General features: G+C 53.1%; 2 protein-coding genes across 2 annotated transcripts; one reads left to right on the forward strand and one right to left on the reverse strand.

Annotated features, from left to right (window-relative positions):
• Window positions 1–5658: 5658 nt before the first annotated feature.
• Window positions 5659–7566, reverse strand: ISF_04707 (hypothetical protein; the record flags this gene model as incomplete). Its single annotated transcript, XM_018848312.1, has 1 exon — window positions 5659–7566. One exon carries the CDS (start codon window positions 7564–7566, stop codon window positions 5659–5661), a length of 1908 nt encoding a protein of 635 aa, XP_018704647.1.
• A 1765-nt stretch (window positions 7567–9331) lies between these two features.
• ISF_04708 (Peptidase A1) lies at window positions 9332–10775 on the forward strand (the record flags this gene model as incomplete). Its single annotated transcript, XM_018848313.1, has 3 exons — window positions 9332–10210; window positions 10270–10417; window positions 10471–10775. The coding sequence occupies 3 exons, from the start codon at window positions 9332–9334 to the stop codon at window positions 10773–10775; spliced, it is 1332 nt and encodes a 443-aa protein (XP_018704648.1).
• Between the last annotated feature and the right edge of the window lie 710 nt (window positions 10776–11485).

An 11485-nucleotide genomic window follows, 5' to 3' on the forward strand; every position in this document is an offset into this window, starting at 1 on the left:
ATGCTTTGATTCGGTAGTTGCGGATAAAACATCATGCTCTGAGCAAGCCATCCTCGTAAGAAGATGTGCTTCCACCTATCATGGTCGTCGTCATCTATATTTCCAGCGCTTGATCAGGCACTCGCCGCACTTCCATTTCAAAACGGCGTGGGGTGGCGCGTTCGAAGGTTTATTCGGATGGATACCATCTCTCCTCTACTAGCTGTGCATGGCGGACCTTAACTCTGCTCAGCACTAATTGAGGCAGAGGTCCGTCCCGTCCCAGCCATGTTCCCTTTGTGTTGGCTGTTCGCAAAAGCAGTTGATTGACTGTGCAGGTGTACACGAAGGCGAACACCTCATATTCAGCCATGGCGCCGAGCTCTCATGAACGTATTTCTGGAGATTGCCGTAGCTGAATGGCGTCACGCTATCCAGGGCTTCATCTTGCAGGCCACATTGGCTTCGGACAAGTCCCGCGAGCCGCCACGAGAGGCTTGTTCTTGACCGTGGTGTCTAGCTCATAGGATCAGAGGAATACATCTTCTCCTGGTGAGGTTAGTCGATGCGCCTAGCTTCAGCCACCCATACTCGAGAATCGACGAATCGCTTGCTATAGTTCGGGGGCCGTCAGTTGACATCCTGACCTGGTGGCGTTACTAACAACAATAAGCGATGCTCAGAGCTGTAGCTTTCTTCCTGCTGTTTATCCCCATGCGTAGCATCAGATACCCGCTCACTTCGAACAGCTTCTTTGACCTCGTAAATCGTGCCAACCAGCGTTCGTATATTTCCTAGTGTAAGAGACTCAACCCTTCGGTTCTTGTCTTCAGCTTGTACTTACCCATGAGCCGCAAGTAAGCTCCAGACTAGCATCGACTAGGGAAGCGAAAGCCCAAAGTCGTGTCGTGCGGTTATACTCAGGAACTTAGTGTATTACTGACCTGCTCACGAGCCAGTTGCGAATGCTGCTGTGATGACTACTTTCGTAAAAAATCGACCATCATGGCCAATCGCGATGGCTTGCTGAAGCCGGCTGCGTTTGGTGACATGGACCAAGGCTCGGGCGCCACCACGCTTTCAATAATGACAGGTCGCGTCGCACAACCAAGACCTGTGTGGCATCGCCGTTGCTGGTAGCACGACAGGCCCTGTCGGGTAGGGGCCAGAGGAGAAGAAATCTCATGCAGAACGCATATGCACGAGGCAATGGACTGTATTTTTTAGGGAGTCAGCGAGAAGCCGTAGGAGTACAGAGTACAGAATCTCGTTTAGCTGGAAGGTAACGAATATGCGCCCTGTTGAATTTTGGCTTGATAACGTCTGCAAAGCGCGGCATGAAACGAAGCAAGCAGCGACAGGCCCGGCCAACGGTGTCGGCGATTGCACTGATTGGAAGTTCGAAATCCACCACGTTGCAGCACGCCAGCTTCTGTGGCCTCTACATAAACGCATGCGACGTATCTTATTCTAGCAGTGGCGGTGGCCTATGAGAGATGCTGAAAAAACCGGCAACGAATCCGCGGTGGTCATGGTGGAGGGCGACAGTGGTTCTGCAAGCCGCTGGTGGCTTGTCCGCCTGTATGATGTAGTGTAATTCATTATCCAACAGGACACATGGGACATGCACAGGTTGAACTTCTGCCGCCTATCATGGTGAAGACGCCGGGTGTCGCCGAATTGACACCAGCCTCGGGGAGCAAAGATGGCTCAGTCAGGGTTTTCGTATTTTTGTAGGAATAGCGAAACCCTTTGCGTGGTGTAGTGCGCCAACAACCGGTACACAAGACCAAGGCGAGTGCAGCAAAAGAAGGCGGCTGAGACATGGATACCATGTGGGCAGAAGGTTGGAGAAGAACAGGTAAGGAGTCAACGGTAGCAAAGAAAAAATGTACTTCCACAAGGCCGCTGCTGATAATACTTGTTTTTCTTCCTTCGCGAGGGTGTGGCCGTCCGCAGTATCACTGCCAGCATGTACGGAGATACATGCATGGGGTGACGATGGACAAATGGGCAAATTGGCGTGCTGGTAGGGTGGCGCGCACCCCTCTCGTCTCTTTTCTCCACGAACGATCAACTGCAGTCTGCGTGTCTCATCGACAAGTGGGCAGGCAGAACAGGTGCGAGCCTTGCTGATGAAAAATGGTCTGATTGTTCGACATTCGAAAGCGGCAGCTTAATTGGTAGACTGGTAAAGGATGTCGCAAGACGCCAGCATGCGACTCGGTAACTAATTTGCTGTGTTTGCCAGAGTGTGTAAGCCCATCGTAAAAGGCATCAATGAATGGCAAGGGCGGGCAGTCGGGCAGGAAATTGTGCGCCTTTGTGCGTCGTAATAATAAAGGCTAGGGCACAAAGTCAGCAGGCCAACGTGTGGACGTGTACAATGGCATCGGTGGCACGCGATGCACAGCAGCAAGCTGGCGGAGAGCGGCAGCAGGAGTAGATTTTCGTCCCGAGTCGTTCACCGGGCAAGCAAAAGGCCGTGGGACAACCCTTGTAGGCCAAGAAGTGGCCGCTGTTGTGGATGGGCCGGGATAGGAAGCCAACGTGGGCTTGGTGGCGGCCGTGTAGGAGCGGCCCAGAGTGATATTAGGATATTATTAGTGTCGACGGCGGCGTGATGTCGACTTGCCAAGTGAGTTGCGAGGCACAAATCGCGGGCAAGGTGAGCTGGAAGCGTAGAAGTACCCATCAGGACGACCCATAGTTTGAAAACGGCCAGAAGTCGAGCTGCGCGTGCGGGAGGGATACGAGCGTTCGTGGATGTGCAACGGCGGACAAGCAACCAGGGTAGCGTATAATGTAGTGAGAGTTGTTGGCTGACGGGTTGATTGATGTGGATTTTCCCTTTCTAAAGCGAGACGCCCATCGACACTGGATGATATCCAGGATGGTGCGGAAGGCGTGAGTAAGGTGACACTGTCAGTATATACTTGGCAACGGAGCAGCAGCCTCTTTGCATGCAGACTTGTCAACGGTCAACGGCAGGATATGACAAGAGACGCTGTCTTGTTGTCGCCACGGCGGCTGCTGTGCGGCTTTGGTCGTGACACAAACGGGGGAGGCTTGCTGCAGCATCATGTAAGCGGGAATGCAGGCGGCCGAAGGAGGTGCTAGACAAACGAGACACGGTACACGGCAGCACGAAGCACAAAGCGGTTCGAGTTGTTTGAGAGGCGTGCGGCCGGGGACGAGGAGTTGGCAGATGACAACGGCGAAGGAATGACGGGGCGAGGATGAGGCGAGGCATAGTTAGACAAGGAGGAGAATGCGTGATGCTGGTATAAGGTACATGCAGTGTGGTGATGCTGGAAGTAGAGGTGGGCATGCGTGCTGATGTACAGGAATTTGGTGCGATTTTGAATTGCAAAGGTTACTGGTCAGAGAATGCTGGCCTTGGTAGGATCAGTGGGCTCGGTAGACTTCAGTGGGCCCCTGAGCGGGAAGGTCAGCGGGCGGTGCCACCGGGGCCTGGAAGGTGAAGCTGCCAGAACCAGACCACAAGCAGCATGGAACAGAGTTTTAGTACCTCATACCAAGGTACCCTGGCGTTGGCGTACCTATTTTAGCGTCGTCGACGTTGGAGACGACCTGCAATTACAGGCACCCTAGTGCTAAAGTCCCCTAAAGGATGCGAGTACGGGTACCTCCTTCCATACCACCCCCTTCTTGTCCACTCTTCTGTCTCTCCTCCTGTTGTGCATCGCCACGCCCTCTCTCAGGTAAGGTAGCTTTACCTGCCGTCCTACCTCGTGCCTCCCTCCTCTTCCCGTCTCCATCATCACCACGTCCCTCAGATTCATTTTCCTTCTGAGTTTCTATCGTCCCCTATTCGCCATTGACACGACCCGTTTTCCACCGTTCTCGAATCGCCGCCCAGCCCATGCTCGTGTGACCCTGGTCGGCCTTATAAAACCCTTGCCTACTACTAAGTTACAAGACATCCAAGTCTGAGCAGTCACTCCTCATCAGCGACACCACCAGCGTTCATCATTACCTACCATTCGCCTTGGGCCATCTCCCCCACCAACAATTTAAACATTCCATCCTCCTCTGGTCCTCTCGCTCTTCTCGCTCTCGCAGACACTTCAGACACACATGATTCTCGCCGGCTCTGGTCTCTGCCAAGGTTGACACTGCCCTGTCTATTCTCTTGGAATCCCTCCGCCCTCCACGCCGCACTTCATTCCGTCGACTGTTATCTCCAACCGCCATCGGACTCGGGGACCTTTTACCCCCTCATCGCCTCCTTCAACCTTTTTTCAATCACTCTCCGTTTCGCCATCCTGCCATTGGAAACTCAATCATACCAGCATCTCGCCCCCACCGACTGAATCCTATCCTCGGCCCTGTCGCACGGTTCAACCCGAAACTGACTACTGCTGTATCCCGTCAAAATCCTAAACCCGGTACATGTGTCTCGCGCCTGTCGAGCCGTCTTGCACAAAACTCGATTAAATTCGCCATCCCCGACAGCACCCTCGGTGGCAATCACATCTCGCCATCATGTGTCGAATGGTGGTATTTGCAGGCACTTGTACCAAATGTGGTGAAGCTCAAACCTGGGAGGAACTCTCACAGGCCCTGTCCTGCCTGGAAGCGAAGAACAACGGCGGCATGGGCGACTGTTCAACGGGCGTCGACATTGAGCAACATAAATTCGATCAGGAATGCGATCGCTGCACCCAAGAAGACGAGGGCCTCGGCGGCGTCGGCCTCTACGAATCACCTCAAAGAACAGAGACCAAGCGAAGCGCCACACAAGATACGACTTCATCAAATTCGTCCAAAAGACAACGAACGTGAGCCGAACCACGCATTGTAGCGATACTGCCGTCCATCCTCAAAATATACAAGCAATAAACCCGCATGGCTTGGGGCACAAAGCCCGCTAAGCTGTGCGCGTGAGCGGACCTCTACCATTTCAACGACTTTAATGACTCTTTTGTACCTCGGAAAAAACAAGCATTGGTGTCTGTGATGCATTATTTTGGATTTCACGAATTTTCTTCTGCCTCCTCTCGGACGCAGCCTATGGACAATGTCAGATAGGCACGGCGGAGTTTTGCGTCTTTTTTCTATTTGCATTGTTTGGGCTGCTTTTTGCTGCGATTTGGGCGACGCATCCAGGATGACCTTCGTTTTCATTAGTGTTTGTTTCTTAACTGGCATTTTCAATCGGCTTAGTACTCGTTTGAGAAGTGGCCACCAAGAGGATTCATCACGAATTTTACATGGGATTGTGATTCTGCTTGTTAGAGAACAGGTTGCTATTCTGGGACATGCGCTGTGGCGTAAGCCAATTCACAATATCTCACTGTATATTTACCTTAATTCACGGGCATTTGTTCTCCTACAGAGTCTTCCACCTAGAAACCGGATGTGCGAGTCACTGTTTCCGTTTCCCCGCAGGGTCTAGGACTGTTAATCAACACCGCAAGGACTTGATGTATGTTTCAAATGGTGATATATTTCATCATGTCAAAAACATGGACTCTTCCGTTGTGCCACTATTTTACAACGACCCCTGCCGTCTATGCATGTGCTGGGCAAATAAGTACTGATCTATCCATCTTGTGGTGCGCTACCTTCCCCCCCCATCGCGACCAGCCATGTGTGTTGCGTGTTCGCCCCTCACTACACAGTCATGCAAATATACAAATCGTCATACAGTATTTACTTCTTCCCGTTCTTCTTTGATTTTTTCGACTTGCTGCCGGAGGAGGCGGCGGTTGTCGGCTTCGGCTGCTCTGCCTTTGGCCGCTCAGCTTTCGCCTTGTCCTCGACCCATGCGCTTGGCACTGCTGGCTGCCCGACCGCTGCCGGCGACTCGTCCATCTTTTGCAGCTCCGCTTGCGAAGTCTTGGCCTCGGGCAACTTTATGGTGCTCTTGCCCGCCTTGCCACCGACCGGCACCGCCGGCTCATGCGCGCCACCGTTTCTCTTGGGGCTGCTGCCTCCCTCTGTCGCCTCGCGGCTCGACGAGGACGCGGCCGCGAGGGCAGCCTGGAGCGCCGTGCTTGCTTCCGGCGTCTGGGGACGCTCGGCGTGTCTGTCCTTGGTCTCGGTGACTCTGTCCTTGGTCTCGGTGACTCTGTCCTTGGTCTCGGTGACCTCCTCGGGCTTCTTGTCGGCACGCTTGGTTGATGCGGCGACAGACTTCTCGGCTGCCTTTGTGGTCCTCTCGGCTTCTTTGTCCGTCCGGGCCGTGGCTGCTTGCAAAATTTGGGCAACGGGGTCGGACAGCTTGGTCATGCTCTTTCGGCCGGCCTTGATCTCAACCTCTTTAGCGCCGCCAGCTGCGTTGGCCTTGAGTTGTTTGACGGCGGCTTTGTCCTGTTCGACCGCGCCGTGCGCGTCAGCCATGATATCTTCAGTCTTGGATTGAGCCTGCTCGGCGACAACATGGCTTTGCTCAGTGATATTTTTTGCCTTGGATGAAATATTTCCCAATGTCGATTGTGCATCCTCGGATGTAGCGTGGGTTGTCTGTTGAACAGGTTCGAGAGTCTCATGTCCGTTTCTCTTGATATCACCCACCAAGATATAAGCTTCCTCGGAAATTGACTTTTCATCATCTACTATACTGATGTTGTTGATAACCGTCTCTGAGCTGATGTCCGCTTTTCTGTTGGCAAGGCTCCCGTCGTGACTCTCGATGGCAAGCCTAGCAGCCAGCTCGTCTCCGTACCAGGACTCTTCGACAACGCGCCAGTATCGCTCTGGGTGGGACATGGGGATGGCAACATGCGTGGCGTCCTCGAAGCGCTCCAAGCGCACGTGGAATCCGGCCTCGGCAGCCAGGCCCGCCTCGTATTCGACATCGGTCGGCGGAATCATCTTATCCGCGGTTCCATACAGGTACGTACGGCGGACTTCGAATTCTTGGAATCGGGGATTTCGTATCGTTCGCGAATTGACGTTTTGTCTCGGCTGAAGCACCGGAACAACGCGATAGAAGAGCCAAACGCAGAAGAGCAGGGCATGAACCGCGGGCGAGGACCAACGCGGCAGAATCTGCATGATGGCCCTGGCCGTGTTGCGCCACTTAAAGGTCCCAGGGCAGGAGTCGAAGATGAAGACGTGTTGCGGCAGAACGAAACTCCCGCCAAGCGAACGCTTGAGGGCGTTGTAGAGGAACAGGGTGGTGCTGATGCCTCCGTTGGAGAAGGCATGGATGAGCACTCGCGGTGTCGTGGATTTCCCAGTCAAGACGCTGCTGTCATCTTTCTTGAGCCACTCTCTGGATTCGGCGTCGACGACCTCCTTCAAGATGGGTACTGCCGGGCGGATTTGCGTCCACGCCAAGAAGGGCATCACGACGTGAGTAAATGGACACTGTGCGACGAGAATCCGTGAAGTCGGGAAAATGACGCGATATCCTTGAACATATTTCGCAATATGATTTTCTCTCGCACCCATCCACGTCGACATCAAGATGAGCTCCGGTTCAGCTCGCGCGTTGCCACTCCCGGACCCGATTGTGGTTGTCGTCGGCTCATAGTAGGTTACCGTCGGGCTCAGCCGCTTCATGAATCCCAGGGGATTCGCAGGCTGCGCGCCATCAAGACTGCCGAAAGACATGATTGATCTTCTTTGAAGTGTGGCGACGGCTCGAAGCTTCAGTGGGTTTTCTTAACCGTTCCCGTGTCAGCTTAGCTATTGAGCAAATAGCCGAGAACGGTACACCAATGCAAAACACCACGAGGCAAGGGGGGGCTCGACCTATATGAACCAGCCAGAAAATCAACCTAGCAAGACTTCAAAATACGGTCCAGACAAGATCCTGGAAGCTTCAATCGAAATAGAAGCTGATGGCATGACATGCGTGGTGGCGAGCTACAATGCAGTAGCCGAGGCACAGGGATCGGTCGGCTGTGGGGCAAACGGCACTTCAGATTTGCGGGTTACCGAGTTGACTTGCCCTGGGCCAACTGTAATTTATCAAGCCATCTCTTGAACAAGGCAGGGATATCGCGGCGATAGCATCTGGCATCAAGGCAAGGGTAAAACGGCGCTTCTATGCGTCGAAGCCTAGCCTAGACGTACTGGTAGAGACATCCTGTATCGTGGCCTAGATTCGCACATCCGACCTGCATCCCTGGGCTATAATGGTCAGATCATATAAGAACATTCAACAGGCACCCACCATGACTACAGAGTGGCCTATTGTCTTGCATCTTGGTAATAGCAATATATTTTCAAATACCCTGCAACAGAGATGGTAGAGGCTATCCAGCTCTCGTTCCATGCGTCACACGGGCTTCGGCAACGTAAACGCCAAGCTGAGCCAATGTAAAACAGGAGCATAATTGGACACTGACCGTTCGCAGTCCGCCATAAAGTGTCGCCATATTATACTCCCAGGTTTGGCAAACGAGAGCTCAAGTGGATATCTGGGCGAATTTGTGTGTCAGAATCTTGGCATTCGTCACCGTGTCTGGTAAGCTTGCCCTAGCATTGAAGCGGGATTGCTCCGACGCTTCCCCTTTAGGCCGGTGTTCAGATTGACGGTGCACCATTTCGCTTGCCTCTATCAATCTCGGAGTCGACGACGTGATACAGAAGTGGAAACCGCGAACCCGGTGCGGCTTCAAACGTTTGAACTTGGCTTCATGGGTAGCTGGACAACATCACTCCACGCTTCAAAGGCCGAGTCGTTGCGAGGGTTGTCGGCTAATCAAATCAATTGATGTTGATGATTGCTGAATTGGCTCCAGAGAGGGGCCGTTCGTCTATTGCTAGATGTGAACTTTTTCCTCGCATCGCCATCGTGTGCGGAGATGCTGGTGTCGATTGGACCACCTGTTGTGCAAGGTCAGTTTGGCGGATGTATTCCGAAGTTCTCTTCAATATCAAACATAGGCACCAGGCAAATTTGGCAAGAACGGGATGGTTTTCGATGGTTTCCCGGCCAAAGTTTGTCTCTTTTGTCATCTGGAAACAGAAGTCGCGTCGGACTGACTGCTCACTGCTTGCCAGCTGGCAAACGTCGCGGCCAGCTGCCGGCCAAACACCAGCCACCAGGAGGTACACGTAAACAGAGAGGCGAGATGAAGAGGCGAGGCAGGACAGGACAGGGCAGGACAGGGCAGGCAAGGCAAAGCGTGCCAAACAATCAGTTCCTTCTCTCTATCTACATAAATTAACAACACCGCCCTGCCTGTCTGTTCTGCTTGCTGTTCCCACCACAACATCCATTGGATAACAGCACACATTCAATTCACTTCATTTCAAATCATTACAATACTTTTGCGAGCGTCGGTAGCATATCTTGCCTCGCTCAGCTCCGTATATTTGTTCATTCCGTCAAACCGCGAGTCACCGAAACTTGTACCCGACAGCCACCATGAAAGCAAGCATCGTCATATCCCTACTGGCTGCAGCCGTCAGCGGCATCAAGGAGCAACGCCATGCTCGTGACTGGGATCTTGCCCAGCCCATGAATGGCATCACCTTTGAACGGGTCAAGGCTTTCTCCACGCCCAGGCCTGATCGTCCAACCCCGCGCTTCTCTCGCCTCAAACACGTCGGGGGCAGAAAGGGAAAGCATGGCATGACTTCTGCCCTTGGTCGTGCGCTTCGCTCCACTCCCGGCACAGTCAAACAAAATTTTCAGAACATTTCTTCGGTGGGTGCCTATGCCACCCAGTACGCTATTCAGTGCGGCTGGGATGGAAAGCCGGTCTGGCTGCTCTTCGACACCGGCAGCTCCGACACTTGGGCAGCCAAGTCGGACTTTGACTGCGTCAATAGCGTCGGCAATTCCTTTGACCAGTCCGCCTGTGGCTTTGGTACATCACTGATTGACGGCTTTGGCCAGGGCGCCATTGACGAGCTGCACTTTTTCCTCAAATACGGCTCTGGTGAGAAGATCTCTGGTCCTATGGGCTATTCTGACCTCAGCTGTGGCGGAGTTTTGGTCTCGAAGCAGCAGGTCGGTCTCGCAAACAGTACTTATTGGCGCGGCAACAATGCCACTGTCGGAATCCTCGGCCTTGCTTACCCATCCATTACCAGCGCCTACTATGGTGCCATCGGAGACGAAGCCTCGTGGAACGCCATCACATATACACCCTTCCTTACCAATGCAATTATTCAAGGCGGCCTCGATCCTGTCTTTAGCGTGGCCCTTTCCAAGAATGCTTCCGACGGCGTGCTTGCCTGGGGTGGCCTTCCTCCCATTGACTGGGTGCGGGGCGCTTCTGCCTCGACCGATCTTATTGTGGTAAGCACACTGTGCTTTGTACTTGATGCAATTCGACCTTGTTCTCTGACGCGCGATAGGCAAATCTTATCGACCAAGCGGAAACTGCATGGAAGTATTCGTTTTACACTATCATCCCAGATGGCGTGCGCTGGGGCCAGACCACGGACACGACCAGATATCCTTTCATCGTCGACACCGGTACCACCATGATGTACCTTCCTCCTCGTAAGTTGACTGTTGACTCAAGGCAAAAGTAAAAGAATGCTGACCTGAAGAAGCTCTGGCCGAAGCCATTGCCATGTCGTTCCAGCCTCGCGCCGTTTACCTATACCAATGGGGCATGTACTTTGCGCCATGCACGTCAATCCCGCCTAGTTTTGCCATTAAGATCTCTGGCGTTGACTTTTGGGTCAACCCTGCAGACATGATTTACCAAGACCTGGTTGATCCGCTGACTGGGTACTGCGCCATCGCCGTGGCAAGCGGCGGGCAGGGACCCTACATTTTGGGCGACGCATTTTTGCAGAATGTCGTTGCCGTCTTTGACGTGGGAGCGGCTGAGATGCGCTTCTACTCACGATAAAGAGCCGAGAGGATGGCGGGCACACAGTGGTGGCAGATTATGGCATGTGGTATCGAAGGTATAATATATTGGCCGCTGTGTTGCGACGAAGAGGTTTTATTAGTAGTTATGTTTTTGTTAGATGTGTGAGTTTTAGAAATCAAATTTTTTGCTGGACGCGAAGAGTATGACGTATTTGAGTGAAATAGGCGACAACTCCAGAGAATGTAGGATATGTAGGTGCGCGATGTAGCATGCACCCAATTCGCTCTCATGCTCAGGTACCGAAGTTAGCCAATTAACTACCTGTTTTACTGTGAGCTCATGGGCGGCTCGCGTCAATTCAAGACAAGTTGACCCGCTTACGGAAAAGGGCTACACGTTGCACCTACAAGTAAAGACTCTGCAAAGCAAGGAGCCGGGCCATTGCATGCAATCCTCGTGTTGACTTTAAGGAAAATCAAGCGAGCATACGATACCTGCAAAGTGGCTAGCATCTACCAGTGCCTTTTGGTTTCGGGTAACAAGCGCCAACCGTGATCGCGACAGAATGATCGGAGTGTCTGCCGGGCCGCCGATGCCTACGGGCCGAGCCAGAGTGAACACCTACAGCATCAGCAAGGTCAGTCCCGATTGCCCAGGGGTTCGTTTCCCGGGCGGCGTTTCTTTCCTTGTGTTTTCTGTTTTCAAGAGCAATGGCTGGCCGCCCTTTTAGTCAAGTGACGGGGGTT

Source organism: Cordyceps fumosorosea (assembly GCF_001636725.1).
Source record: "Cordyceps fumosorosea ARSEF 2679 chromosome Unknown scaffold_10, whole genome shotgun sequence".
Lineage (NCBI taxonomy): Eukaryota > Fungi > Ascomycota > Sordariomycetes > Hypocreales > Cordycipitaceae > Cordyceps > Cordyceps fumosorosea.